Genomic DNA, 13,031 nt, shown 5'->3' with positions numbered 1-13,031 from the left:
AAGACAAATCTAACACAATATCTGCCAATTAATTTCCAGTAATATTGCCCCTGTCTGTGTGGTGCGCGAGCTTGTCTATCACTCTGTGTGTAGCCAGTTGGTGTGATACCATCTTCTGGGTTGACAGAAATACACTATGCACAGTTGAAGTCGGAAATTTACATACACTTGGGTTGGAGTCATTAAAACTTGTTTTTCAACCACTCCACAAATGTCTTTTTAACAAACAAACTATAGTTTTGGCAAGTCGGTTAGGACATCTACTTTGTGCATGACACAAGCAATGTTCCCAGCAATTGTTTACAGACACATTATTTCACTTATAATGTTAGGCTAATTGACATCATTTGAGTCCATTGGAGATGTAAATGTGGATGTATTTCGAGGCCTACCTTCAAACTCTGTGCCTCTTTGCTTGACATCATGGGAAAATCAAAATAAATCAGCCAAGACCTCAGAAAAAAAGTTGTAGACCTCCACAAGTCTGGTTCATCCTTGGGAGCAATTTCCAAACACCTTAAGGTACCACGTTCATCTGTACAAACAATAGTATGCAAGTATAAACACCATGAGACCACGCAGCCGGTACAAAAGTATCTATATCTACAGTAAAAAGAGTCCTATATCGACATAAACAGTAAGGCCGCTCAGCAAGGAAGAAGCCACTTCCTCCAAAACTGCCATAAAAAAGCCAGACTACAGTTTGCAACTGCACATGGGGACAAAGATCGTACTTTTTTTTATGTTTGGAGGAAAAAGGGGGAGGCTCGCAAGCCAAAGAACACCATCCCAACTGTGAAGCACAGGGGTGGCAGCATCATGTTGTGAGGGTGCTTTGCTGCAGGAGGGACTGGTGCACTTCACAAAATAGATGGCATCATGAGGTAGGGAAAATTATATGGATATATTGAAGCAACATCTCAAGACATCAGTCAGGAAGTTAAAGCTTGGTCGCAAATGGGTCTTCTAATTGGACAATTAACCCAAGCATACTTCCAAAGCACAATAACTGTTTGTCAGGACCTTCATGAAATGGGTTTCCATGCCGGAGCAGCACACACAAGCCTAAAATCACCATGCCCAATGCCAAGCATCGACAGGAGTGGTGCATAGCTCGCCGCCATTAAACTCTGGAGCAGTGGATACGCGTTCTCTGGAATGCTGAATCACGCTTCACCATCTGGCAGTCCAGATGCCAGGAGAATGTTTTTATTGGGTTCCAGTGAAGGGAAGTCTTAACGCTACAGCATACAATGACATTGTAGACGATTCTGTGCTTCCAACTTCAAGGCAACAGTTTGGTGAAGGCCCTTTCCTGTTTCAGCATGACAATGCCCCTGTGCACAAAGGGAAGTCCGTACAGAAATGGTTTGTCGAGATCGGCGTGGAAGAACTTGACTGGCCTGAACAGAGCCCTGACCTCAACCCCACCGAACACCTTTGGGATGAATTGGAACGCCAACTGCGAGCCAGGTCTAATTGCTCAACATCAGTTCCCTACCTCGCTAATGCTCTTGTGGCTGAATGGAATTAAATCCCCGCAGAAATGATCCAACATCAAGTGGAACGCCTTCTCAGAAGAGTGGAGAATGTTGTAGCAGCAAAGAGGAACAAACTCCATATTAATGTCCATGATTTTGGAATGATATGTTCAATGAGCAGGTATCCGCAAACTTTTGGTAATTTAGTGTACTTTCCCCAAAACCTTCTCAATATATATACATATTCTGATGTTATTTAAGCATTGAAATGGACTCAGAACATCACATATCATTATCTATGAACAATTCAAATTTTAAGACTGAAAAACAAAACTAAATCTAAACCCAGGAAAATGTGTAATCGAGAACATAATTTGGCAAAATATAAAACAGGGCAAAAATTTATATTTTTATAGGGGCCCCCTTAGAGTTATTTATGAACCATTATTTTTAACATGTATACTGACAGAAAACAGTGTACTACTTTCTCTTGTACACTAAGAACCTGGGGAAGAGTTGCAGGGGAGAGGAGAAGAATGTTCCTATTTGAAAGGTAGAAAGAAAATGAGTAGCTCGCAACATAAAATATTTTTTGAAGTAGCTCTTATGCTAGAAAAGGTTGGAGACCTCTGATTTAGACTGTGCATGTAGAAAACACCATCACCAAAAAATAGTGATTGAACCAACCACATGGAGTTCGGTAAAAGCCCTAAAAGGGAATAGCTAAGATATTTTAGCCAGTGTGTGTGTGTCTGTGTTTGACCTGGGCCTCCTGCTGCAGTGCGGTAGGTAGGTAACTGTGTGCTGACTATCCCAGCAGAGAGTTAAATAAGGCACATCTACATGCCGGGAGTGGGGGGTCAGGAGCTGGTATTTAAAGGGCATGGCGTGAATACTGTTCTGTGGCGTTCTGTTGACACTGGGGCCGCTGGCGCAGGACATGGGGGAGGGCTACAGCACATCAGGAGCATACAGAGCAGCCACAGCCATGTGCCCATAGACAGAAAGAAAGAAAACCTTACTCACACACTCTCATACACACACTCCAGTGTTCATAGAGTTGAAGTCGAAAGTTGACATACACCTTAACCAAATACATTTAAACTAATCCCAGTAAAAATTCAATGTTTTAGGTCAGTTAGCATCACCACTTCATTTTAAGAATGTGAAATGTCAGAATAATATTAGAGAGAATTATTTATTTCAGCTTTTATTTCTTTCATCACATTCCCAGTGGGTCAGAAGTTTACCTACACTATATTAGTATTTGGTAGCATTGCCTTTAAATTGGTTAAATTGGGTCAAACGTTTCAGGTTTCCCACAATAAGTTGGGTGAATTTTGGCCCATTCCTCCTGACAGCTGGTGTAACGGAGTCAGGTTTGTAAGGCCTCCGTGCTCGCACACGCTTTTTCAGTTCTGCCCACAGATTTTCTATGGGACTGAGGTCAGGGCTTTGTGATGGCCACTCCAATACCTTGACTTGGTTGTCCTTTAGCCATTTTGCCACAACTTTGGAAGTATGCTTGGGGTCATTGTCCATTTGGATGACCCATTTGCGACCAAGCTTTAACTTCCTGACTGATGTCTTGAGATGTTGCTTCAGTATATCCACATAATTTTCCTACCTCATAATGCCATCTATTTTGTGAAGTGCACCAGTCCCTCCTGCAGCAAAGCACCCCCACAACATGATGCTGCCACCCCCGTGCTTCACGGTTGGGATGGTGTTCTTTGGCTTGCAAGCCTCCCCCTTTTTCCTACAAACATAACGATGGTCATTATGGCCAAAGAGCTCTATTTTTGTTTCATCAGTCCAGAGGATATTTCTCCAAAAATTACGATCTTTGTCCCTATGTGCAGTTGCAAACCGTAGTCTGGCTTTTTTATGGCGGTTTTAGAGCTGTGGCTTCTTCCTTGCTGAGCGGCCAACCATTTGTGGAGTGGTTGAAAAACGAGTTTTAATGACTCCAACCTAAGTGTATGTCAACTTCCGACTTCAACTGTATTCAGTCACCCCAATCAGCAGCCTACATGTGTGTATGTGCAATGTGTCATTGTTAAGAAGTGCGGGGGCAAGCATTTACGCACGTACAGATGCTGTATCTTAATTTGATCATCCTGTTGTTGCAGTAATTTTCCTGCACATCAGGAAATGGAAACGTGTAGTATATCCGATATTGTCCTTGCCCCAAAAAATTATACCAATAACTGATATTAAAAATGTTTGCGGCCTTTCAAGCATTCTAGTACAGTTAAATAGTTAACACACACACATGGACGCAGTGGTCTAAGGCACTGCATCTCAGTGCAGGAGGCGTCACTACAGTCCCTGATTTGAATCCAGGCTGTATCACATCCGGCCGTGATTGGGAGTCCCATAGGGCAGCGCACAATTGGCCCAGCGTCGTCCGGGTTTGGTTGGCGTAGGCCGTCATTGTAAATAAGAATTTGTTCTTAACTGACTTGCCTAGTTAAATAAAGGTTACACACACACACCACACTGACCAAAATGTTATTTTGTTGACAGTTACGTATTTCCCCATTACCAGTAAAACATAAACAAAACCTATTTCTTTCACTTACTTGCTGTGCTGTTTCATTGTTCATTTGTTCAGTCGTTTCATTCTCAACCAGGATTTCATCATACATGTCAAGCAACGAAGTTTCAGCTTTGTCTGTCCGTGGCCTCTCTTCCTGTCTGCATCGATGTAGCGGTCCTGCATCAAGCATGATGTCGACACAGTAAAGAGAGAGTGCCACCGAATCGCTTGTTCACAGCCTGTGTCGGCAGTTTTGTTGAGCAGGCGTTTCAATGCCATGACAGAGGGTATCACGTCTGCTGCAGGCGCAGTTGATGAGCTTATTTCTCGAGTCAGTTGTTTGAATGGAGCTAGCTAGTGTGTTCATGTTTCCAAGTTTCAAACATGTTCTCAAATGCCATTGAAATGGCATCAGCGGTATGACAACCAGCACATTCATGAGCATGCAATACGACTTCCCTCAGTACGAAATCCTCAATGACCCACTGTGCTGTCAGACTCAGCATGCTCATGGGGCTGATATCGCTGGCCCAAATGTCAGTTGTGAAGCTAATAGCTGTGACGCTATTACTGTGTAACTCCGGTAGGGCAACATCTAAAAAATAGCGCCCTTGGTAGTCTGTACCAGTGCTCGACCAGTCGGCGAAAGCCAACATAACCCACGACAGAGAACAGTTGATTGTCAAGGCCAATAAATTATCTTGGCATTAATAGATTTCACCTTTGAAACTCTTTCAAATGACTGCTCGACTTGTTGACTGCTTGATCCACACAGCAGACATTGTGGGCTAGGTTAGGAATGCTGTGCTGCACGTGTAGCGCTAAATTATATGTGGTGCCGTTATGTCATTATATCATGCATCCCTAATATTTATGATTTAAAAATGCTTCTAACGTGTGTAAATTCCACTTTAAAATGTCAGACTTGATTTGCCCTAACAAAAAATGTAGCTACCACTAAGAAAAATGTCCATTAATTCTAATCCACATAACAATTGACATTTCCTGTTGCTACAGTATTATTTTCCTGCTGTGTGAAACTAGGTCTAATTAAGATGTGGCATCTGTACATAAACACACAAAGGGGTTTTTAACCAGGGGGATCTGAGTCTGAGAAGACAGAAGACAAAAAGAGGGAGGAGAAGAGAAGGAGTAGAGGAGAAGAAGGGGGAGAACTCATTACTCTGGCGTGTTGAACCTAGCGTCTCCGCCGCCCGCCATCTCAGTAAATAAAGGCTGTAAATAAAGGCTGTCAGTGGATCTGGCCCCGGGGCTGCTTCCAGGCCCTCTTATTTGCGTTATTAATATGCATGCTAATGTACCTATTTTATGGTTCAACAGTTCTGATTCACTTTAAAATCAATTATCCATCTGGTACACCCATACTTCGCCCAGGTTCAAATGTGTATTAATTTCAGCAAACATACATCGGGCACAACACAATAAAGATAAATAGCTAGATTAGGTGCAGTAAACAAAGGAACTAGGGACCGGATTTAATGAGATTTGGCATATAAGAACCTTACAGTTAAATAATGAGGCCGGCTCTGGGGTTCTTCCAAATGCAAATTATACAAAGGAATGTTTCGCTGTCCTGCTTTTTCCAATTTCATTTAGATAAGAGTGTCTCCAAATAAGTTGGCAGTTAATATTCTCACATGAGCACTCCCCGCCTCCTCAGCCTCACTTCTCCCTCCAGAGCACACTGTTTTCCCCGCCTCCTCAGCCTCACTTCTCCCTCCAGAGCACACTGTTTTCCCCGCCTCCTCAGCCCCACTTCTCCCTCCGGAGCACACTGTTTTCCCCCTCCTCCACAGTGACGCATTGATCCGTAATAAGTTCTGAAAAGTTCACTGCGCTTGTTTAATAGTTCAAACTGAAGAAATCTGGATGGGGAACTACGGTGCTGACAGAACCACTTACGGGGTGTTACCTTCACTTTTACCATCAGTAAAATCAGTCTGATATCAGTGTCATGCCCTCAGCAACCCCGCTGAGAGGTGAGGAATATATATATATATATATATATATATATATATATATATATATATATATATATATATATAGAGAGAGAGAGAGAGAGAGAGAGAGAGAGAGAGAGAGAGAGAGAGAGAGGGAGAGAGAGAGAGAGGGAGGGATGGGGAGCTGAATGGTGATGAGGGAGAGGAGGAGGACTGAAGAGAAAGAGCTAGAGTTGGCTCCCTACAGATGATGCCCCCCCCCCATGACACCCCTCCGTGTCCCCGTCATTACCCACTGCAGGGGTTACACAGACAGAATGATGAATCCATAATTTTACATTACCCCAATTTTCCTCTTAAATTATCCTGATAATGTGGTGCCCTGCTCCCTACGCCCAGGGCCACCTGGGACTCACCAGAGCCAGAAAAATAGACCACTTGTGGCCACAGGCACGGCACACCTTGGAATAGCTCAATGAGGAGCATCACCCGGTTAATCTGAGTACCCTTTTCTCTATCTCACCAATACATTAGTTAGACTCCATTTATATCACCAGCACATTGGTTTCCATCTAATACCATAAGGTCTAGCAATCCAAAAACCAATGGTTTGGCCAATTCATCTATGGAGACCTTTACCATAGCACACCTGTTGGAGAGTGAGTGTTAGGGAGTGCGTTACCGTGTGGGACTGAGTAACGTGCTGGACTGTGCTGGAGTAGTGTTGGTCCATACTCACTCAGCATGCCCATCCCCAGCATGAAGGCGTCCATGGTGTAGGGCAGGCCCCTGGCCCTCCCTCGCGTGCCTGGTGGGAACATCACCTCCTTGGGCTGGGCCTTCTTACATTCTACCTGTGGACACAGTGGAAAAGGGGAAACATCAGTCCTACTGGCCCCATGGAGGAAGAAGGATGGGACTAGACAGGACGTAACCAGATTCCAGTAGCTCACAGAAAAACAATGTTGCTTTTCTCTAAACAGCTCAAGTTTGTGTGTCTGAGGAAAAATCATGTTTGTACTGCACTGAGACAAAGGTCAATTCTCCAGAGTATTCCACTGCCTTGTGAAACTAGTGGTGCATCAGAACAGTTACAGAAGAGCCTCCCAAAACAATTAAGTCTCAATTAAAGGCTGACTGCACTTCCTGATTTGGCCTCGTGTTAGATTTGGTTCATTAAGAAATGCTAGCGGCCATGACTGAATTCAAACTTGAGTTGGTTTTGGGGTGTGGTTTGATGTCGGTGTCTCTTGTGTGTGTTCGCAGGTGGGAAAAGTTCGCCAAATTATTCTGCCAATTAGCTTCGGCCTGCTGGTGTGCGACCGTGGTAAAGTTGACTTTGGCGCTGGACAACGTGACCGGCAACATTTAACGTGACCGGCAATGTTTAATTACCAGACATCCATATGCATTGGGGTGTCCACCCACGCTGCTCAAAATACCATTTAGATTATTGTCATTCATTTGAACAGAATAGAAATGAGAAATTAGCCTGTAAAATTGTAAAAATATAAAGTAGAACAATGTTCTTATAACAACATGCCAGGTTTTATTGAAAAGCAAAACATTGCTTCATTCCTGCTATAAATCATGAATATGAATATCATGAATATCATTTAAAAAAAGAAAAAAACATTAAGCCTAGAAGAGCAAGTCGCCTACACGATAATAAAACACAACTTCAAAATATAATATTAGTATACCATTATTTGCAAATCACCTGTCCTTTAGGCTACTTGTATGAACATTTAAATTAATAAATAACAAGACACAGCTGTTTTCAAAAACAATCTAGGCTTCTCTAATTTAATTTAGCTTAGGCATAAACATTTTAATTGGGCCCAATAAATAACAAAACATGGCCGTCTACGAAGACCAGGGCCGGCCGGTCATGGCTAGAAAGGATCCAGATTTTTGTTTGGAATTTTTACTAGCAGGTTAGAACTTACACAGCAGGTTATGGTAATTAACATAGCAGGTTAGTACTTACACAGCAGGTTATGGTAATTAACATAGCAGGTTAGTACTTACACAGCAGGTTATGGTAATTAACATAGCAGGTTAGTACTTACACAGCAGGTTATGGTAATTAACATAGCAGGTTAGTACTTACACAGCAGGTTATGGTAATTAACATAGCAGGTTAGTACTTACACAGCAGGTTATGGTAATTAACATAGCAGGTTAGTACTTACACAGCAGGTTATGGTAATTAACATAGCAGGTTAGAACTTACACAGCAGGTTATGGTAATTAACATAGCAGGTTAGTACTTACACAGCAGGTTATGGTAATTAACATAGCAGGTTAGAACTTACACAGCAGATTATGGTAATTAACATAGCAGGTTAGTACTTACACAGCAGGTTATGGTAATTAACATAGCATGTTAGTACTTACACAGCAGGTTGTGGTAATTAACATAGCAGGTTAGTACTTACACAGCAGGTTATGGTAATTAACATAGCAGGTTAGTACTTACACAGCAGGTTATGGTAATTAACATAGCAGGTTAGAACTTACACAGCAGGTTATGGTAATTAACATAGCAGGTTAGAACTTACACAGCAGGTTATGGTAATTAACATAGCATGTTAGTACTTACACAGCAGGTTATGGTAATTAACATAGCAGGTTAGTACTTACACAGCAGGTTATGGTAATTAACATAGCAGGGTAGAACTTACACAGCAGGTTATGGTAATTAACATAGCAGGGTAGAACTTACACAGCAGGTTATGGTAATTAACATAGCAGGTTAGAACTTACACAGCAGGTTATGGTAATTAACATAGCAGGTTAGTACTTACACAGCAGGTTATGGTAATTAACATAGCAGGTTAGTACTTACACAGCAGGTTATGGTAATTAACATAGCAGGTTAGAACTTACACAGCAGGTTATGGTAATTAACATAGCAGGTTAGAACTTACACAGCAGGTTATGGTAATTAACATAGCAGGTTAGAACTTACACAGCAGGTTATGGTAATTAACATAGCAGGTTAGTACTTACACAGCAGGTTATGGTAATTAACATAGCAGGTTAGAACTTACACAGCAGGTTATGGTAATTAACATAGCAGGTTAGTACTTACACAGCAGGTTATGGTAATTAACATAGCAGGGTAGAACTTACACAGCAGGTTATGGTAATTAACATAGCAGGGTAGAACTTACACAGCAGGTTATGGTAATTAACATAGCAGGGTAGAACTTACACAGCAGGTTATGGTAATTAACATAGCAGGTTAGTACTTACACAGCAGGTTATGGTAATTAACATAGCAGGTTAGTACTTACACAGCAGGTTATGGTAATTAACATAGCAGGTTAGTACTTACACAGCAGGTTATGGTAATTAACATAGCAGGGTAGAACTTACACAGCAGGTTATGGTAATTAACATAGCAGGGTAGAACTTACACAGCAGGTTATGGTTATTAACATAGCAAGTTAGTACTTACACAGCAGGTTATGGTAATTAACATAGCAGGGTAGAACTTACACAGCAGGTTATGGTAATTAACATAGCAGGGTAGAATTTACACAGCAGGTTATGGTAATTAACATAGCAGGTTAGTACTTACACAGCAGGTTATGGTAATTAACATAGCAGGGTAGAACTTACACAGCAGGTTATGGTAATTAACATAGCAGGGTAGAACTTACACAGCAGGTTATGGTAATTAACATAGCAGGTTAGTAGAATTAGGTTAAGGTTGGGAAAATGATTACAGTTAGCTAAAATGCAAAAAATATATTTAGTTAATTTGACAAAAGCTGGAACCTTTCTAACCATGACTGGACTGGCCCGTCCCACTCCCCATTCAGCACCATAGGACTGGAAAGAGGACACTAGGCAGCGACAAAATGAAGAAATTATCAAACTGATGTTTGACAATCAAATTCGATATGTAAATAAACAAAATCGGTTAAGGCTGGTTCATTGAGAGAAAGATTATTTTACACTGATCCAGCGCATGCATTTATGAAAGTACAAATTATATCTCACTCTTTTTACAGTTCTACTGGTTGATAATACATGTTTATTGTCATTTGAACTATTGTGGGGTCGTGACTAGTGTCATGTGTGATATATGTGGCTTATTGATAACAACTCTGTGTCCTACTATAGGCAGTTGATTGCCTAGTGATTGCAACAATGTAACTATCCGATATGAATAGTTGGCAACAATGTTTAGTTTCCAAGTGCTACTGAATAAGCTCAACTGAAATGCATCAATTGTGCATGATACATTTCATTACTCTACTCTAATCTATCAATCCATTCCAAATCTTTATACTGTACATGACACAGGGGCGGCATATGTTGATCTGGCCTAGGGTGGCAGCAGAACTGCTAGGACTGGCCTGAAGAACACAATCATTTGCCTCTAATTTACTTGTGTTTGCGAAAGGGTCTTGGCCTGCTCAAAGTGAGCTGCTGCTGTTGGGAGTCAAAACTGTTCAAATCCTTGGAGCAGCTGCGATGTGCATTAGCCTAGTTACTTTGTCCTCTATAGGGCTCCATCTTGAGGCCATCTTTACTCTGTTTTTGAGAAAGAATCCCCTCTCTGCAATAATCAACACAATGTAAATGAGACAATATTTTCATGTTGTACAACAACGATGAGACAGCCTACAGGGAAGAGGTCAGAGACCTGGCATTGTGTTGCCAGGACAACAACCTCTCCCTCAACGTCAGCAAGACAAAGGAGCTGATTGTGGACTACAGGAAACGGAGGGCTGAGCACGGCACCATCCACATCGACGGGCCTGTTGTGGAACAGGTCAAGAACTTCAAGTTCCTTGGTTTCCAAGTTTCTCGGTTTCCACATCACCAACAAACTATCATGGTCCACACACATCAACACAGTCAAAATGAGGGTACGAAAACGCCTCTTCCCCCTCAGGAGGCTGAAAAGAGTTGTCATGGGCCCTCAGATCCTCAAAAAGTTCTACAGCTGCACCATTGAGAGCACCTTGACAAGCTTCATCACCGCTTAGTATGGAAACTGTTTGGCATCCGACCACAAGGTGCTACAGAGGGTAGCGTGTACGGCAATTCAAACCATCAAAGTGAACAGTGTCACATTCACCTATAATATCAGTTGAACAGTAACACTGAGCACCGAGCTCCCTTCCATACAGGACCTCTATACCAGGCGGTGTCAGAGGAAGGCCCTAAAAATGGCCAAAGACTCAACCAAGTCATAGACTGTTCTCTCTGCTACTGCACAGCAAGCGGTACCGATGAACCAAGTCTGGAACCCCCCCCCCCCCCCCCCCCCCCAAAAAAAAGTCTGGAACCAACAGGACCTGGAACAGCTTCTACCCTCAAGCTATAAGACTAGTTCATCATTCTATCAATTTCTTTCAGGGTTTTACACACTTCTGAAACAGAGGAAGATGAGAAGGAGAACCTGGCGAAGGAGTGCACAGGGGTGTCAGGTAAATTCACAGGGGGCTCATTTATACCTTTAACCTTTTCAAATAAACTGCCTGCATCTAGAACATGCTGATTTAAGGCTTTCAGAATAGAAGTTCTCTCAGTTACAATCTGTGTGTCTACCAACAATCGTTTGGGAAACTGTGTATCTTTTTTCCACTCCAAACCTTTCACTACTTGCCAACATTTGGAGGGATTATTTACATTTTCCGAAGTAGATTTAAGGTAGTGGTCTGCTTTCAGTTTAAGGGTCATAGCAACACCCAGTTCGAAGAAAAGGCTAACTCAACATCAGGGATGAATTAAATTATATTCCATTCAATGCTAAATAAAAACCTTTCTTTTTGTAATGACACGTGAAGATCGACAGTGTAACTAGATAACCTAGTTACACTGTTGACAATCTGAGTGATAACCTAGTTACACTGTTGACAATCTGAGTGATAACCTAGTTACACTGTTGACAATCTGAGTGATAACCTAGTTTCACTGTTGACAATCTGAGTGATAACCTAGTTACACTGTTGACAATCTGAGTGATAACCTAGTTACACTGTTGACAATCTGAGTGATAACCTAGTTACACTGTTGACAATCTGAGTGATAACCTAGTTACAGTGTTGACAATCTGAGTGATAACCTAGTTACAGTGTTGACAATCTGAGTGATAACCTAGTTACAGTGTTGACAATCTGAGTGATAACCTAGTTACAGTGTTGACAATCTGAGTGATAACCTAGTTACAGTGTTGACAATCTGAGTGATAACCTAGTTACAGTGTTGACAATCTGAGTGATAACCTAGTTACAGTGTTGACAATCTGAGTGATAACCTAGTTACAGTGTTGACAATCTGAGTGATAACCTAGTTACACTGTTGACAATCTGAGTGATAACCTAGTTACACTGTTGACAATCTGAGTGATAACCTAGTTACACTGTTGACAATCTGAGTGAGATTATAGGTATTGCATAGAATTTTGAGTTGATCAGAGCTAGATGTTAACCAGTCCTGATTCAGATCACCCATCAGGACAAACTCAGAGTTGACATTCTGTGATAACAATTCAAAAATAACACCCAGAGAGCCAGCAGTAGCAGATGGAGGTATATAACAACAAGATACAACAATATTTAAAGATGAGCTGAGATTTAGGGTCAAAGACAGATATTCAAATTGCTTAGGTTTAGTAACAGAAGTCAGAACGACCGTCACAAACTTGTCTTTTACGTACACAGCAACACCACCACCATTAGATTTACCATCTGCACTAAAAACATTGTAACCATTTATGCCAATATTTTTGTCTGTAATAGATATTTTGAGACAGGTTTCAGAAAGCATAAATCCATCAGGGTCGGCAGATTTTATCCATATATTCACAAAATCAAGCTTTGGCAGAAGACTTCTTACATTCATATGCAGAAACTTCATGCCACTCTGACTACTTAATTCGGCAGGGGTAAGAATGTCAGGGCCTGGGTTAGACTGCACATTTCCAGACAGTAGAAGCAGCAAGATAATGGCAAGTCTGGATCGAGGGTTACAGCATTTGGATTTACAGACAGCAGTTGAAGGACAATCCACAGTCACCAG

The 13,031-nt window shown here is 41.7% G+C and overlaps 1 protein-coding gene across 50 annotated transcripts in view; it reads right to left on the bottom strand.

Annotated features, from left to right (window-relative positions):
* LOC110537258 (RNA-binding protein Musashi homolog 2) overlaps positions 1 to 13,031 on the bottom strand; it is a 362,383-nt gene that overhangs the window by 64,096 nt on the left and 285,256 nt on the right. For 27 of the 50 annotated variants that reach the window (XR_005034925.2, XR_016484951.1, XR_016484956.1 and 24 more), the window contains exon 9: positions 6,724 to 6,838. Coding sequence is in view for 35 of the 50 variants with exons in the window: in XM_090192076.1 (XP_090048202.1) it covers positions 6,724 to 6,838 (115 nt within the window). In the remaining 15 variants the exon portion in view is untranslated. Of the gene's footprint in view, positions 1 to 6,666; positions 6,839 to 13,031 lie in introns of all 50 variants that reach the window. The other 23 variants (XR_005034923.2, XR_005034924.2, XR_005034927.2 and 20 more) reach the window with 1 other exon arrangement.

This window comes from Oncorhynchus mykiss, chromosome 12, assembly GCF_057628025.1.
Source record: "Oncorhynchus mykiss isolate SJ-2025 chromosome 12, ASM5762802v1, whole genome shotgun sequence".
In the NCBI taxonomy this organism is placed as follows: domain Eukaryota; kingdom Metazoa; phylum Chordata; class Actinopteri; order Salmoniformes; family Salmonidae; genus Oncorhynchus; species Oncorhynchus mykiss.
This window is presented reverse-complemented; position numbering and strand designations above follow the sequence as displayed.